Genomic DNA, 17,413 nt, shown 5'->3' on the forward strand with positions numbered 1-17,413 from the left:
ATCGAAATCAGTTTCTTGAATGCAGTTTTTACACAATATCATACAAACATGGACTCCAAATCTTGTCCTTATTTTAGTATGCAACAGCGGAAGCTCTTAATATTCACCTGAGAATAAACATGCTTTAAACGTCAACAAAAATGTTGGTGAGTTATAGGTTTAACCTATATATATCAAATCGTAACAATAGACCACAATATTTCATATTTCAATACACATCCCATATATAGAGATAAAAATCATTCATATGGTGAACACCTGGTAACCGACATTAACAAGATGCATATATATAAGAATATCCCCATCATTCCGGGACACCCTTCGGATATGATATAAATTTCGAAGTACTAAAGCATCCGGTACTTTGGATGGGGTTTGTTAGGCCCAATAGATCTATCTTTAGAATTCGCGTCAATTAGGGTGTCTGTTCCCTAATTCTTAGATTACCAGACTTAATAAAAAGGGGCATATTCGATTTCGATAATTCAACCATAGAATGTAGTTTCACGTACTTGTGTCTATTTTGTAAATCATTTATAAAACCTGCATGTATTCTCATCCCAAAAATATTAGATTTTAAAAGTGGGACTATAACTCACTTTCACAGATTTTTACTTCGTCGGGAAGTAAGACTTGGCCACTGGTTGATTCACGAACCTATAACAATATATACATATATATCAAAGTATGTTTAAAATATATTTACAACACTTTTAATATATTTTGATGTTTTAAGTTTATTAAGTCAGCTGTCCTCGTTAGTAACCTACAACTAGTTGTCCACAGTTAGATGTACAGAAATAAATCGATAAATATTATCTTGAATCAATCCACGACCCAGTGTATACGTATCTCAGTATTGATCACAACTCAAACTATATATATTTTGGAATCAACCTCAACCCTGTATAGCTAACTCCAACATTCACATATAGAGTGTCTATGGTTGTTCCGAAATATATATAGATGTGTCGACATGATAGGTCGAAACATTGTATACGTGTCTATGGTATCTCAGGATTACATAATATACAATACAAGTTGATTAAGTTATGGTTGGAATAGATTTGTTACCAATTTTCACGTAGCTAAAATGAGAAAAATTATCCAATCTTGTTTTACCCATAACTTCTTCATTTTAAATCCGTTTTGAGTGAATCAAATTGCTATGGTTCCACTTTGAGTTTAACCATAATTTTTGGATATAGTTTCATGTTCATAATAAAAATCATTTTCTCAGAATAACAACTTTTAAATCAAAGTTTATCATAGTTTTTATTTAACTAACCCAAAACAGCCCACGGTGTTACTACGACGGCGTAAATCCGGTTTTACGGTGTTTTTCGTGTTTCCAGGTTTTAAATCATTAAGTTAACATATCATATAGATATAGAACATGTGTGTAGTTAATTTTAAAAGTCAAGTTAGAAGGATTAACTTTTGTTTGCGAACAAGTTTAGAATTAACTAAACTATGTTCTAGTGATTACGAGTTTAAACCTTCGAATAAGATAGTTTTATATATATGAATCAAATGATGTTATGAACATCATTACTACCTCAAGTTTAGTAGGTAAACCTACTGGAAGTGACAAGAAATGATCTAGCTTCAAAGGATCTTGGATGGCTTGAAAGTTCTTGAAGTAGGATCATGACACAAAAACAAGTTCAAGTAAGATTTTTACTCGAATTAAGATAGTTTATAGTTATAGAAATTGAATCAAAGTTTGAATATGAATATTACCTTGAATAAGAAAGATAACCTACTGTATATAACAAAGGTTTCTTGATCTTATATGATTACTTGGAATGGATTAGAAAGCTTGGAAGTAAATTAGTAAACTTGAAGGGATTTTTGAAGTGTTCTTGAAGTGTTCTTCCTATGATGATTATAGCTTGATTCTTGAAGTGATTTTTGATGAAGATGATGATTAACTACTGGAAAAATACGTTCATAATAGTGTGTGTGTGTGTGTGTGTGTTGAGAGAGAATTAGAAAGAGAATTGGAAGTGAAATGGAGTGAATGATGAGTGGTAATTGGTGAGTGGTGAGTGGGGTTTAAAGGAGTTCTAGTTAGTTGACTAGCTCATGGTAGAAGTTAAAATTGATTAGTCATACATGACATAATCAAGAGTGGAATCTCATGCTAGTTCCTATTGGTATATACTCATAGTAAGTACGTTTTGAAGCTGTGTATAATACGGGTAAGAATACGACTAGAATTCTTGATGAAAGAAAAGAATGGAAAAGTAACTGTAACCATTTTTGTTAAGTATGAGTGTTTTGATATATGTCTTGAAGTCTTCCAAAAGTATTTTAATACATCTAAATACACTACATGTATATACATTTTAACTGAGTCGTTAAGTTATCGTTAGTTGTTACATGTAAGTGTTGTTTTGAAACCTTTAAGTTAACGATCTCCATTAATGTTGTTAACCCATTGTTTATTATATCTAATGAGATGTTAAATTATTATATTATCATGATATTATGATATATTAATATATCTTAATATGATATATATACATTTAAATGTCGTTACAACGATAATCGTTACATATATGTCTCGTTTCGAAATCCTTAAGTTAGTAGTCTTGTTTATATGTATATAACTCATTGTTAATATACTTATGGAGATACTTACTTATCATAATCTCATGTTAACCATATGTATATCCATATATATATCGTCATGTCGTTTTTACAAGTTTTAACGTTCGTGAATTGCCGGTCAACTTGGGGGGTCAATTGTCTATATGAAACATATTTCAATTAATCAAGTCTTAACAAGTTTGATTGCTTAACATGTTAGAAACATTTAATCATGTAAATATCAATCTCAATTAATATATATAAACATGGAAAAGTTCGGGTCACTACTGGAATCTCCACTAACTGTTGTCTAGTTTCCGTTAATTGACACTTTTGTTCTTACTTGTAAATCACTTTAGCAATTATTTCGAATATTGTTAAAAATGAACGATTTATCAAATCAACGTGGACCTTACAACAGAGACTTATAATAATATCACAATATTTATGAAATTGATAATTGCTAACAAGAATATCCGTTAATTAAGTAGTTTGATACTATCTTTTAATACCGTAATTAAATATATCATATAGATATTGAAACAAATAAGTTTAATGTATGGTATCATTCACTTAATACTTTGTTAACGTTTTCAATTTATATATATATATATATATATATATATATATATATATATATATATATATATATATATATATATATATATATATATATATATATATATATAAAATTGTTCGTGAATCGTTGAGAATAGTCGGAGGGTAACTGAATACATGAACACAGTTTCAAAAATTTTGAGACTCAACATTATAGACTTTGCTTATCGTGTCGGAATCATTACATCATTTAAAGATAAAGTTTAAATTTAGTCGAAAATTTTCGGATTGTCACATCAGATATCTTTGAACTCCCTTCTTATACCCCTACCACCACCACCACCACCACCACCACCACCACCGTAGTGTGTAAATTTGAATAGGGGTTAAATTGACGGTTCTAGTTGTGTTTTAAATGCCCAAATGAATCCAGTCATTGTATTTGAATCGGGAAGTAATGTTTGTGCATTGAACCCGGAGTTATACTTACACTGTCTGTTTCATTTGGGCATTGAATGGACATGAATCATTGAATGTGCAACACACACGTAAGTTTGTTTAGTGTGTTTATTGTGTGATGCGTGTGCGTGGTGTATGGTACGTGTTGCACATAAATGAAGCCAGCATCTACTATATTCGAAAACCCGAAGGAAGAAAAGAAAAAATATGTTCTACGAGCTTAAAACAGTGTTACATTGATCCATATATTACTCTCTAGCCGGTTCCAATCCTTTCTTGGCCACCCCAAGATTCGAATACCACTTGCAAGGATGTCATGGACCCCAACTACTAAGCTACTTTGAAATTGTTATTTTTTTATAATTTAAAGAAATATAAAAAAAGAAAATAACCTTTTTTAATTTGAAAATGATGACAACATAATAAATAATTTTTGCAGCATTGATTTTAGCCCATTGGGCCTTTACGTAACCAGTCACAAGCATACAACTGTTTCCACATGTATAACAGATTTTACACTCAAAAGCAACTGAAAAAGTCAAAAAAAACAACAGGAAATAAAACGAAAATTAATCATTCATTAAATCCGAACCTAGGGTTTCTAATTGACCCCTAATTTCCCAAAATTCACAGCATATTCAATTCGATTTTTCTGTAAAATTTAAAATGAGAACGCCTTGTTGCCATACATTTACTGCCTTTATTCTCAAATTCCTCATTTTCTTTCAAACATTCATCGGTATTGCAATCATTATATACTCTGCGTATATGTTAAATCAGTGGGAGAAACACTCACCGATCATTCCGCCGTCTCCGTCACCGTTACCGTCACCACCTCCGTCGGATTTATCACCAGCTCCGTCTCCCGATTCATCTGATTCTGTTTTTTCAATTTTCAGGATATCTGATCGACTGATTCATTTCAATTTTGAAACTAACACGGTCACTGGTATATATGACGCGATACAGCTTGAATCTAATCCCATTCCTGCCCCTTGGTAATTTTAATTCTTTCGATTCTATTAATATGCACTTACACGCGAGTGTTATTATGTATTTGTATAATTATATATTTAAATATTTAAATAAATTGATCTTAACGTTATACGGAGTAATTAATTGATACTTTTTTTTTTTTAAATATCACACTCTTGAATAATTACACCGATGCTAACATAAACCTATTGAATTATCAATCAAAATTAAAATTAAATTAAAATACATCTACGGTATTTGTGATGTTTCCAGATTAATTGCACCAAAATGTAACATACTTATTACTTTTTTTTGTTATATATAGCTTACTTTATTTTCTATCAGTGTCTGCTACGTGCCTACATTCATGTAATTGTATCAAAAATTGCTACTATAAATGGTCAAAAAGTGAGTGTACTTTAGGTTTAACTTCACAATGTAGGTATGTAATAAAACCATCACTAGATAGCCTAGTGGTTGGGGCCCTGAGTTCCTTGCAAGAGGTCTCAGGTTCAAATCCCGTCTGGGACGAATATTTAGTGGTAGCCAGGGAAGGGTTGGAAACAGCCAGGGAGTAATCCTGCTAGACTGCGTACATCAGAGTATGGGGTCTGATTACTCGCCCTCCCGGGTAGCCCGAATAGGGAAAACCTTCTACCTTTTACAATGTAGGTATGTAATATGTTACAGATAATGATAAAAATTAAAATAAGTTACGTGCAATGGGAAAAGATGTATGCTTGTTTTATATTTGTTGAATTTACATTTTTCGCAGGTGATAGAGATTGGGGCATTTGGGTTAAATAAGGGTATGGGTTATGTTAGAAAATCTGTTCATATATTGGCTATTGAGCTGTAACTTGCTGCAATGTTATGTGGCAGGTTCATATATGCATTTATGGGATTGGGTGTTGTACTGTGCTGCATCTCTTGCATAGGTCATATTGCAGCCGAAGCGATCCATGGGTGTTGTCTTTGCTTTGTATCCTTTCTTTACTAATTCTGTGATGATGGTAGTTTAAACATTTGCGATAATCTCCATACTATATAAATGGTGGATGATGTGATAGATTATTATACTAGATAATACAATAGATATCAAATGACTTAGATTTGAAGCTTTTCGAACATCTTATTTTGTCCTTGTTGCTATTGAAGTATCTCTTGTTATTTTATATGGCTCATACATTTACTAACTATTAAAATTTAGATGGGGTGGTCACATTCTGAAATCTTTTACTCTTACAGTTTAAGAGAAATATTTTTGACACATACAAAAACTTTATGATAAGTTAAACTGAGGATGTTGATTAGGAACCTAATGTACACACCTTGTGAAGCTAGAAACGATATGTCATGTCATGTATTTAACTATTTTAGTTACTTTAAAATACCTCACATTTACTTCCTTGACGTGAACATTCGGCAGTACACCATACTGAAAGTCGTATTCATCCTACTTGAGGTGGCTTTAGTTGCGTTCATTGCACTTGATCATCGTTGGGAGAAGGTCTGATTTTGTAATCAATATATGGATTTATAGTAATGTTGCTTTTAAAAGTTTTCACAAAAGAAACCACATTTCTCAATTTTTTAGGATCTACCAGAGGACCCGACTGGAGGAATCGATAGCATTCGGGAATTCGTTGAAGATAATATTGAAATTTGTAAATGGGTCGGCATTGCTATTATTGTGGTTCAGGTTAGATACCCTCTCGTATTTGCTAGTAAACTGATAAATTGGGTAAATGGAAGAGGTTTTCCCTTTCATATGTATCAGTTGTTACCTAGTTACCATCTAAATTATAACTTAGAGACCATATGATGCTTGGATTTTACATGATCAGTGTTCTTTTTTCAGGTTTTAGAGACCATATGATGCTTGGATTTTACATGATCAGTGTTCTTTTTTCAGGTTTTAAGTATACTTCTGGCGGTAATGTTGGGAATGATGGTATCTGCTCAGAAGAAGAATGATGATATGGAGGAAGGTTCCGGAAGCGGGATGCCCCTACTAAACCCACAATCAAGTCAAGCATCTGGGTCAACTAGTGGTGATGGTAAAGCTTTTCATTCAGATATCTGGAGCTCGAGGATTAGAGAAAAGGTACGCCTCTGATTTTCATATGCATGAGATTGTTTATTTTCTGTTTTTTGAAAATGCATGTGGAATATTGTTTCATGCCTTCATTTTGTGGAGTGTTGCAATATATGTCTAAAAAGATAGGCAAAAACATGCCTACTACATGCAATGAATGACACAAATTTTACTTACATTCTCTTTTGTTTACCAATATTTTTCATGCAATGAATGCCATATGAAATTTCCATGTCTATTTATCATTTTTCTTCTTTTTTTTACTTAGTACAATCATTATTGTTCATATATTTATATATATTTAACACTGCTGAAACAAAGTTTGTGGATGCCGTAATTGATGTGGTGTTGTGTTGGTCGCCAATGGATAATAAGTTCCCATTTGTTTTTTATTTGATTCAAGAAGCAACAACTGGGAGATAAACCCTGACAATCCCCTAGAGGCTGGACTTCAAATATATGAACTTATGAATTATGTTTGTTCGCAAAGTTACCTTTTCCTTAATAAAGACAATTAAATTCGTTTTTTACATGTGAAACTTGCTGCTCCAGAATACACTAGGATTATATGATACTTATAGTCGTCTTTACCTAATACAGTGTCGAAACAGTCAAACCTGTTTAGGTCTGTGAATACCTTTTGTATCCTTTAAAGATCAAATTAATATGATAAAAAGTACAGAAAATCAAGTTATTACACTACACAGATTTTTTTTTTTTCATCAGTAAAACCGTAAGACAAGTGTTTTGCATCTGAATTTGGATGTCATGTTTACTAAGTCAACCTATTTTCCATTGTAGTTGAATCTTTTAGCTTACCCTTGGGAAAAAAAATATGGTTTTAAATTCATCATCTCTAGTTATAACTGTCTGCAATTCGTCTTCTGCAACCTTAACCTTCTTTTCATTTTGTCCTCATTGCAGTATGGATTGAATGGCAGTCAATCAAGTCAGAGTGCTTAAAACTAACACCAGTTTTGTTCCATGAAAGCTGCAGTGTGAAATCAATTTGATTGCTTATTTGATCGAGAAAGATTAGTTTTGTTGAATGTATCATGTTTTGCATTTTCTTTGTATATATAAAAATGTGAGCCCTGTGAGTTCGTTAGCTTCTCACCCTATTCTAGGCATCACTGCCACCTTGAGTTTGACATCTACACATGATTATACTGTTAGTGTGAGCGTGTTTTGTATAATAAGCATTTATAGAGATACATTTGCGGTGATGAACTTTCGATGTCAGTTCATGTTAAAATCGTATTGAACATTCATGTTGTTTGTGTGAGTGCGTTTTGTACCCTTGTATTACTTAACGTTTTGAAAGTTATTGATTCAACTTGAATATTAGTAATTATACATACTCCTTTGTTCTCTTTTAACAAGCTGTGTAGTCTTTCATTATTTGGGGTCTAGACTCTACAGATATACCATTAATCGTATGAAAAACTTCGAGTTCTTGCGCTTTCTATCATATATGTCTATATTCTTTATTCGATATTATATATGTTACTACTACTATAAAGCGTTGAAAACTGCGAAAAGAAGCGAGATCATGCTAGAAACTATTTGCCAGTTGCCACCGTAGCTTTATGCAAATAGTGTTGCAGAACTCGATGAGTACTTAGTAAAAAAGGTCTCCCAAATTACTCGGTCAAAACTCGGGATTACTCTGTCGAAACTTGGTCAACTCGGTCAAATCCAACCAAAACTCGGGATTACTTGGACAATTGGTCAAAATTGGTTAAAGTCACACTTAGTCAATATTTGAATACTCTCTGAGTTGTCGAGTACTCTCTAAAAGTTCCCGACTGAGTACTAACCGAGTAGCGATTATTCAACCTTGATGCATATACCTTCTTTAAATTAATGAATTATTTACTAGATAGATTTGTTTTTATGGACTATTTCACTTTCAACTCTACCATCCTTCATCAAATTTAACTTGTTTCTATCCCAGTGACATGTACCATGTGAAAAAACCCAGGAATATTTTCTGATGCTTCAATCTTTTCACTCGCTGCTCACTGCTCATATAATTAGTACAGTACAACTTTATGGAAGAATATTTATCTTTCTCCCATTGAGATGTTGATTTGTCATTTTCCAATTTTGGCACTTCCTCTTTGATCTTTTTGCTCTTTGGGTTAAAACTATTTTTTATTTTTATCCCAAGATTTCAAAGTTTATGACTTGTCGATTCAAAGTCTCAAGGGTTAAAATAAGACAACCAAGCTTAGCAAAGTAATGTAATGGCTAAATAACTATTATTGATCTACATATATATTTGTTTGTTACATTTGTAAGTGTGTATTTGTTTGCCGGTGGAGTATTGAAAATTTTGCGTTGCTTTTGTCAATAAACGGTCCAACTGCCACATGGGAATAGGTATGATATGACACTAGTAGTTGGGATTTTGCATAACTTATTGCAAAAGAAGAAAATGATCCAAGAAATAACGTTACCTTCAATTGTAACCTGCAATTTTATTTTATTTTTACTTTTTATTTTTTTGTGTAACCTGCAATAATGTTACCACCTCCGTACTAATTACCAATTCTATTTTTTTTTTTTTTTTTTTTTGACAAAATAACGAAAACTTTTAAAAAACGGAAAACGTTTTCGAAAAGAAAATGAATTCAAAAAGAGATACAAGAGAGAAACCCGATGAGGCTCGTACCTAGAAAGCGATAAACATACGAACTATCTATACCGAGCCTCATCAAACCTACACTGAAACAAAAGCAAAACAAAAAAACAACGAACTACGAAACCAAAAGAGTATGCGAAACATGTAACCGATATAAACGAACTCATATATCCTTGATAAACACGCCGAACTCTTCCATTTCGACGCCTTGAACCAATTTTTTCTTTCGCTTTTTTTGAATCTTATCATTAACCGGCGCACATGGGATCTCACTAGAGTTAATAAGATTAACCGTAACTGGTTCGCTCTCGGCCATACACGTCATCATAACATCAAATGCCTTGAAAGCCTCATCGGTCCTTATATCTTTCACCAAACCCGAAGATCCGCCTTTCAGTTTTAGTTTGTTGATGTAATGTATGTATTAAAATAATTGTTTATTTTCAGTTTTAGTTTATCAGAAAGTGTTTAACAGGAGAATAAATTCATATTAATCAACAATGAACTCATACTATTAATAACCACTACTTCGTACTTTTACTAAAACTATATGTAAATTCATAGTAGACAATCAAATTATAACACGAACAACTGAGTGTCAGTGCTTCCCTAGAATGACTGAACAAAAACTTAAGACCCCGCACATAAAACAACACAAAAAAATTAAAAATATTTTTTGTACCCAAGCCAAATCTTTTCAACCGTCTTTGCGAGGAAATGTCCAAGCTAGGACGAACGGATTTCAATCTATGCCATCCCTAGACGAAGAGAGCACATTAAAGACAATGTTAGTGACGAGCCATTGACACCGGTGTAACTGAAGCTAAAATAGCAAAATTAATCAATAAATGTGAAAAATTAGCTCATAACCATAGCTAAATCAAGAAAAAAAAGGAGACCCCTCATTTTGGGCCCAAACAAATTAGGACAAATAATGTCACCCACAAGATTAAGTACGACTGTCAATTACTCGATTTATCTTTATTTCAAGTATAATAAATTTAACATTTATCATAAATAAAAAAACAAGAATTTTCAAAGTCACATCTATGAGTTAAGTTAGGTATATATCAATGCCAACACCCAACCATTTTCTTGGTATTCTTTCTATAATGTCATTATCTAAGATATCAACCACTAATTAAATATGGAAGTGGTCATTTTTTTTTTTTTTTTTACTAATTTCATTTATTTTGAAAGTGATCGGTAGCCAAGAGCTTTAAAACATGAATATGAATTTTGAAGTAATGTGTTGCACTTACTACTATTAGCTGAGTAGACGAAATGATTAAGCGATGATATCTTGTAACGTACGTATAAACAGAATGATAGTTGGTTAAAGTGAGTATCAATGTTGTATATAGAAGAATGATCATCTTCATGTGTTAAAACTATTACTCTCTAGGTTATTCACTATGATAGCTATTATCCCATGATCATACCATTTCATAAAACGTTTTTTGGCGGGTGTATCTGGCTCTTTCGGGTCAAGGTGAAGCAACAAACATTGTAGCAAGGATTATCAAAAAAGAAAGATAAAAGACTGATTTTGGTTAAAAACATATTATTAATAGACATTTCCATGAAATGATATTGAAATTTGATATAAATTATAGGATCTTATTTTGTGACACCCCATCTAACATATAACAATGGTAATAATATAATGTTAGGACCATTTCCATATCTTTCACAAAACCATTGGCGTACAATGATGTTTTTTGTGTGAACCATGAATAGGTAAGGGGCTAAGTGTATCATTTATGGTTGTAATGAATAGATTGGGGCTACAACGATGTGTATGCATATAATATGATTACTTTATACGTTTAAAAATATTTAGATATTACGGAGTACTCTACATAATTTAATGTTATTTTGATTTTAAAGGTAGGTCATGTGGTATCATGTCAATATTTCGCGCGATGCTGCCGTAAACTTAAGAATTTAGAAAAGTCACGGGTTATCGCAAAAAATTGCTGATTGTTACATACAAAAGGTTATTACATGAGTTTGCATACATTGCATAATCACATGCTCTTTTTGATCTTGGAATGTCTTTCTTGCACTTGTAGTTAGCGAAAGTTGTCCAATATGACTGTAACATCCGGAATATATTAACGCAATTTAATAAGGCATCCTAAAACATAGTAGCCCGAGATATTTAGCGTTTTTTGAAAAACGTCCATTTTGTGTATAGGTAGTTGCGTTGTGTTCGTAAAATTATTTCGAGTTGAACCGTGGTTTCGAAAAAAAAAAATAAGGCGTGGCGAGCGAGAAGATGTGGATCGTTGAAGAATTGAGTGATTTTTTTTAAGTTTTTTTAATTAGAAATATGTAATTTTCACTTTAACCCTTGGAGTTTGGGGTGTTTGACATTTGATAATAAAAAATGCTTGTGGGTACAACAATTTAAGCGAAACGTACAACTACTCTAAGCATGGAAGTGAGTTACTATTCATGAATAGTAACCCAAATTTGCTCTGGGTACAACAATTTAAGCGAAACATACAACTACTTTAAGCATGGAAGTGAGTTACTATTCATGAATAGTAATCTAAATTTGTTCAATTGTATATATGTATATAATATAATATTAATTAAGAAGCATTATACGATGACATTATGTTACTTCATTGATTTTGATGTACAATAATCTATATGGATATCGATATATGATTCTTAGTTATTTACTTTTGATTTGATTAACTATAAGTCTATAACTATGTTAAGATAACTCTTATATCATTGCTTAACTAGACCGAGTACATAACTTCGTTACTTTTGATTTGATTATTTTAACCTTTTAAACAATTTCCAATTCATTATACAATACCTCACTATTACAAACACACATTAAAATAACGATTACTATTAAAATTCTTAATCAATAAATGAAGGAACCTATGAACCGATACATCAAAGAAACCATGCTAGAATCACAACAGAAACTAGATCTAGCTAACTCTAACCGAGCCATAAACGGAAAATAAATCCTAAACCAAGATTAAACTAATCGCACAAACTAATCAAACTCACAAAGTGACAATAACAAGAAATGAACAAGACTTTTAAACATAACATCCATAAAACCCACCAACGAAACCAATAACACCAAATTAACCGGCATTAGAACCACCCTTCCGATTTCTTTCATCCGGACGTGAAGTCATCCCATCAATTTTATCGATGCGAACACCTTAATTAATTAGTTCACCTTTGCCCATTCAAATTAATATCTGTGCTAACCTGGCCTTGTTATACTTGACCAATGAATTATCTGCAAAATGAATTATTAAGATCATAATTGGTTTACTCATTTGTCAGGTCTAGGCATTGTCCCTTGAATGGCACACAAAGATCACAAAGAAATGTAAAAAATGAGATCTTGAAACCAGTTGAAACCTTTTATAAAGTACCAGGGGGCCAATTGTGTACTATTATACTAAACAAATGACAGCAAAATAAGTACCATCTTTTTAAAAACTTGGAACACATTATAATAATAGTGTTTAATGGTACACAAATAATTGAGTTATGATTTAGATAATAGTAGAGGTCAAAACAACAAAAAGGACCCTTACTCAAACTCTACCAGTAAACTCCAATACAGACTCTTGCACCAATTCCTCAAGCAATTTCCCTTCTATTTCCTTTCTTGTATTATCAATTTCAAACCTAATACCTTCCACCCAACCCTGGCCCACAACCTCTTTATTAACCACCCTTTCAACCGCCATGCTGCCGCCATCCACATCATCCCAATCGCACCTCTCGTCACCGGACATCCATTCCTTTATGTGGGCCCATACAAGGTCCACCAGAACCATTGATGACATAACCATGTAATCTAGGCTGTCGTGAGCCCCACTGTAGGGTCCACGTTTCGCAATACTCTTTAACGCCTCATTAACACAGTCAAACACAAGTTTTGTTATTGTGTTCTGATGTCTTCGTTTTGGCATCGAACTCAAATCACTTAGATTTATGCATTTATCCCTTAAGGATGGGTCTAATGGGCTTTCGGGTGAATGCCATTTACTTAAAAATGAGATTGATTTGACTTTGTTGAGACCGGCAACTGATAATAAGGTTTGAATGTAAAACAAACATTCTTGCTCCTCTTCTTCTTGATTTAAGGGTGTGGATGAGGGTCTACCGACGTAGGGTGTGGATGACCCCACAGAATCATCCCAGGATAGAGTACGCGCTATGGATCCAATTGGGGGAGATTTATCGATCAAGTTGTATTTCATAGACTCTATTCCTGTTAATACACCAAGAAACATTAATACTATCAAAGAAAGTACACATGAAGATTACTAAACACACTAAAAAACATACTCCGTACAAAACACAAATTTTTTTTAATGAAAGGGAACTGGTCAAATGGCTCAAACATAACAAAAAGGTTGAAACTTGAAGTCATTCTAAGAGTATTTAAAACATAACTATTTTCTTAATCGCTTCTAAGTGGTAATAACCTATGTTTTGTAATCATACTTCGAACTTTTTATATAAAAAATTCTAAGAATAGATAAAAACGAGTTTGCTGACCCAACCTGTTAAGACACACTTCATATTACCCGCCAACCCATATTTCCACTTGTATCTAATAAACCCGTTCAATTGAGTTCTTTATTTACCATTAAGCTTGGAATTAGGACGACACTTTGTTGCATGTTCATCTTCAAATTGTGGTTCCAAAACCGAAATTGGGCTCGGGTGGTCCTGGTTCTCAATGTGGTTTCCACGAAATCCAGGTTTCTTGAAAGAAAATCCCACCTGCAAAATGTAGTTACATGAACTTCAGAACATAAACTACATATTCATAAAAACACGTACAACAGTCAAAATCGGGGAAAAAAACAATTAAAAGTACGTTCTTGTTTCCCTCATAGACACCCTATAAATAAGTGCACATATGAAAATATGACATACACGAATAAGAAGCAAAAGCACAAAAAGTAACTTATAGAAGAAGCCATACCTCAGGTAATAAAATGCCGTGTTTCAGACCCGAACATGATGCTTCTTCAACTATCATCTCATTACTTCGTTGGGCCTCTTCATTACCAATAAATCTAGTAGATTGAGGTACCTCCTTACACTGGTGGGACCCATCTTTGCTAGTTTTCTTACTTCTAGGGAAAAACAGATTCGAAAACTTAAAAGATGACGATTTAACAAGCTTTTCCTTCATCACACCCTTCGTTTCATCTACTTTGTCTGTCGAGGAACCAGATACTGGAAGCGATTTCGATCTCAAAAGACCAATAGGATTTATATCATTATCTTCTTTAAATCTCTTAGTTTCATCCACATTTTCTGGTTTTTTCACATCGGAAAGAGCAAGCATATCACCTAATGTACTCGAGCTTCTTTGAATTTCTCTTTGTTCTAGAACATTCTTATTTGATGACATCACCGCCCATCTTTCAGATAAACGTTTCTTAGCTTCCCTACAAACAGACGACTCCGGCGAATAAGACGCGCGGCTGGACGAAGCCGAATAATGGCTACTATACCGATTAATATAATCCCATGAATGTTTAGATGTTGGTGATACAATTTCTGAATCACTAAGTATTCCCGTTGCATAATCCACCTCTGATTTACAATACGAACTATCGTCACCGATATAACCGTTTGAAAAAACGGACGAAAGTAGGGTTTCATCTCGTCTAAGCCCGCCCAAATTGTCACTTATCTCATTCGTAACCTCTTCGGGATCCTCAACAAATACATCATCATGTGAAGCAACAGCTTTTATGTTCATAGAGCTCGGTTTCAGTATCACAATGCGTGTTGGTGGGTTCGGGTTGCTGACATCATCAACTTTGCAAAATTCAGAGGAGAAAGATAAATCGGGGCTGGTTTTATTATGATTATCAATCGGCTTGGAAGGTTTAAGAATTGTGATGCGTTTACAGTCGGGAGGTGGCGGGCCCGACTGCAAAGTGTATAGATTTTGCGAGAACAAGGAATTCGGTTCTTGTAAAAACTTGAGAAACACATCTTTATTTGAACTTAAAACTTCTAATGCATCTTGAAACTGTTTTGACTGACGAAGGTTTTCATCGGTAGATAAACGTTTCGCTTCCATAAACTTTTCTCTAACAAGAGCCATTTTCTGTTTTTCGCTACATTTTCCCTTTTGTGGTGACTCGTCTCTTTTCACGTACTCGTATACGTCTTTATATTCTTCTGGATATTGATTGATCTCGTGTTTTCCATTTTCTTGCTGCAGAAAGTCTAAAGATCCAGATTGGGTACGTGATCTTGTATGGGTCCCGCGCAGAGCTGAAACAGGTTTATGCTGATCTGGCAGGGCATCGAGTCCCATTAACTTAGCGACCAAATTGGACGGACTTTGCTTAGAGTCTTCTTCTTCCTTTGACATTTCTTGTGCAATAAGCATCTTTATTGGTGTACAATTTGATTTTCTATTTGATGGAGAGTTTCTTAAATCATCCATGTCATCATTAATCGAATTCGCCCTCGATAAATCAGATTGCCTCCTAGATAATGCAGAACCTGTTTTATGTCACATTTTGTCATACATAACATAAGTTTATTATATAAAACTTTTATAGCTCATGTTCAGAATAACATTCTCTTCTTCAGAACAAGTTTTCATTACAACACAATTGTTTCATAATCAATTCAATCATAAAAAGATGATGAGATAAAGTTAAAAGTGTAAAGATTAAGAAACTTACTATCACGATGTGGCTTGTCTGTAAGTAGCCTGTTCCCTCCCACACCAGTATTCAAATCAAACAAGTTCACCATTCTTCCCAAACATCCCGAAACAGGTTTCGCAGGTTTCCGATTTTTCCCATTTTGATTCCAGCTCATTTTTTTAGCTTTTATACCTGTAAATGAAACAACTTGTTACTAGTTTACACATATAAATCACCCATCTCTCCATACTAAAAAATAATCTCAAAAAAAAAAAAAATTCTTGATTAGATATAGTACATACAAGTACAGATATGAAATCAGCCCTAATTAATGTTCTTCCAAGGTAAACTAAATCAAGCTCCAAATATAGAATCACAACCTGCTCAATGATTGAAGAAATCATGAATTGAAGATAGCATCAACCAAATTTAGCAGAGCTTGAAGTGATAGGGCTTGACATAATTACAAAATCCCTTGATAATGTCATCATGATGATGATAATAAAAAGGATAAAAAGTAGGATAATAAAAGAGACAAGACTACAACAATTTATATAATTCCAGGATATTCACATGAGCCTTCACATCAACTAGTCACCACTTTAAACACACACACAGATATCATATTATTATATTCAAATAAAAATGTTAGAAACAAACAAAAAGCCCTAATTTTTACCTTCATCTTAAAAAAAACTACCATACACACATATAACCGATGTAAATGTTAGAAACAAACAAAAAGCCCTAATTTCTACCTTCAATTTTTGAAAAGCTGCACAATAATTTAATAATTATTGCATATTGTATATATTGATTGAAGTTGTACTCATGTATCACAAGATCATTTTGAAAAAAAAGCTGCAATACAGAAGAATTAAAAAGAATCTGATTCTATTTTACCAAAACTCAACCAAAAAGTGTTAAAAAAACGGCAGCAAAGTTAGAGAGAGAGAAAAGTGTGATTTTAGAGAGAGAAAGTAGAAATACGGTGAGATCAGTACCTTATACTGAGAAAGTTAGTAATTTATCGCCGGAGTGTAACATTCCGGTGAAATAACGTCAGATTTCCGGTTAGATTTTCAGTTATTTATTCAGATCAGTAATAACTTCAGGTTATACATACAGACATATACATGTACACACACATACAAGTGAGAGAAAAGGAAAAACAAATGAGTATAAAACCAGATAGTATGGTGTTATTATAAATAATAAATAATTAAATAAAATAAAATAATAATAATAATTAAAAATATATTAATAATAAGGGGATGATTCTCACACACTGTTTTTTGATCCTCACACACCCTTTTACCCTATTATGAGGGAGGTGTTAAAGTAAATTGGTGTGTGAGGATCAAAAAACAGTGTGTGAGAATCATCCCCCTAATA

General features: G+C 33.0%; 2 protein-coding genes across 5 annotated transcripts; one reads left to right on the top strand and one right to left on the bottom strand.

Moving 5' to 3' along the window:
• Nucleotides 1–4,171: 4,171 nt before the first annotated feature.
• On the top strand, nt 4,172–8,007 carry LOC139899203 (tetraspanin-20-like). The gene is made up of 6 exons (XM_071882023.1): nt 4,172–4,610; nt 5,470–5,569; nt 6,017–6,097; nt 6,185–6,289; nt 6,503–6,694; nt 7,610–8,007. The coding sequence occupies exons 1-6, from the start codon at nt 4,279–4,281 to the stop codon at nt 7,646–7,648; spliced, it is 849 nt and encodes a 282-aa protein (XP_071738124.1). The 5' UTR covers nt 4,172–4,278; the 3' UTR covers nt 7,649–8,007.
• Nucleotides 8,008–12,786: 4,779 nt separating this feature from the next.
• LOC139899204 (uncharacterized) lies at nt 12,787–17,176 on the bottom strand. Of its 4 annotated transcripts, XM_071882025.1 has the most exons (6): nt 17,023–17,176; nt 16,321–16,398; nt 16,055–16,210; nt 14,323–15,869; nt 13,979–14,117; nt 12,787–13,599 (listed from the first exon to the last, which is right to left on the bottom strand). In XM_071882025.1, exons 3-6 carry the CDS (start codon nt 16,191–16,193, stop codon nt 12,917–12,919), a joined length of 2,508 nt encoding a protein of 835 aa, XP_071738126.1. In that variant the 5' UTR covers nt 16,194–16,210; nt 16,321–16,398; nt 17,023–17,176; the 3' UTR covers nt 12,787–12,916. The 4 variants fall into 4 exon arrangements, with proteins under 4 accessions (XP_071738126.1, XP_071738125.1, XP_071738128.1 ...); XM_071882024.1 differs by lacking the exon at nt 16,321–16,398; XM_071882027.1 differs by lacking the exons at nt 16,321–16,398; nt 17,023–17,176 and adding an exon at nt 16,777–16,835.
• Between the last annotated feature and the right edge of the window lie 237 nt (nt 17,177–17,413).

This window comes from Rutidosis leptorrhynchoides, chromosome 3 (assembly GCF_046630445.1).
Source record: "Rutidosis leptorrhynchoides isolate AG116_Rl617_1_P2 chromosome 3, CSIRO_AGI_Rlap_v1, whole genome shotgun sequence".
NCBI lineage: Eukaryota > Viridiplantae > Streptophyta > Magnoliopsida > Asterales > Asteraceae > Rutidosis > Rutidosis leptorrhynchoides.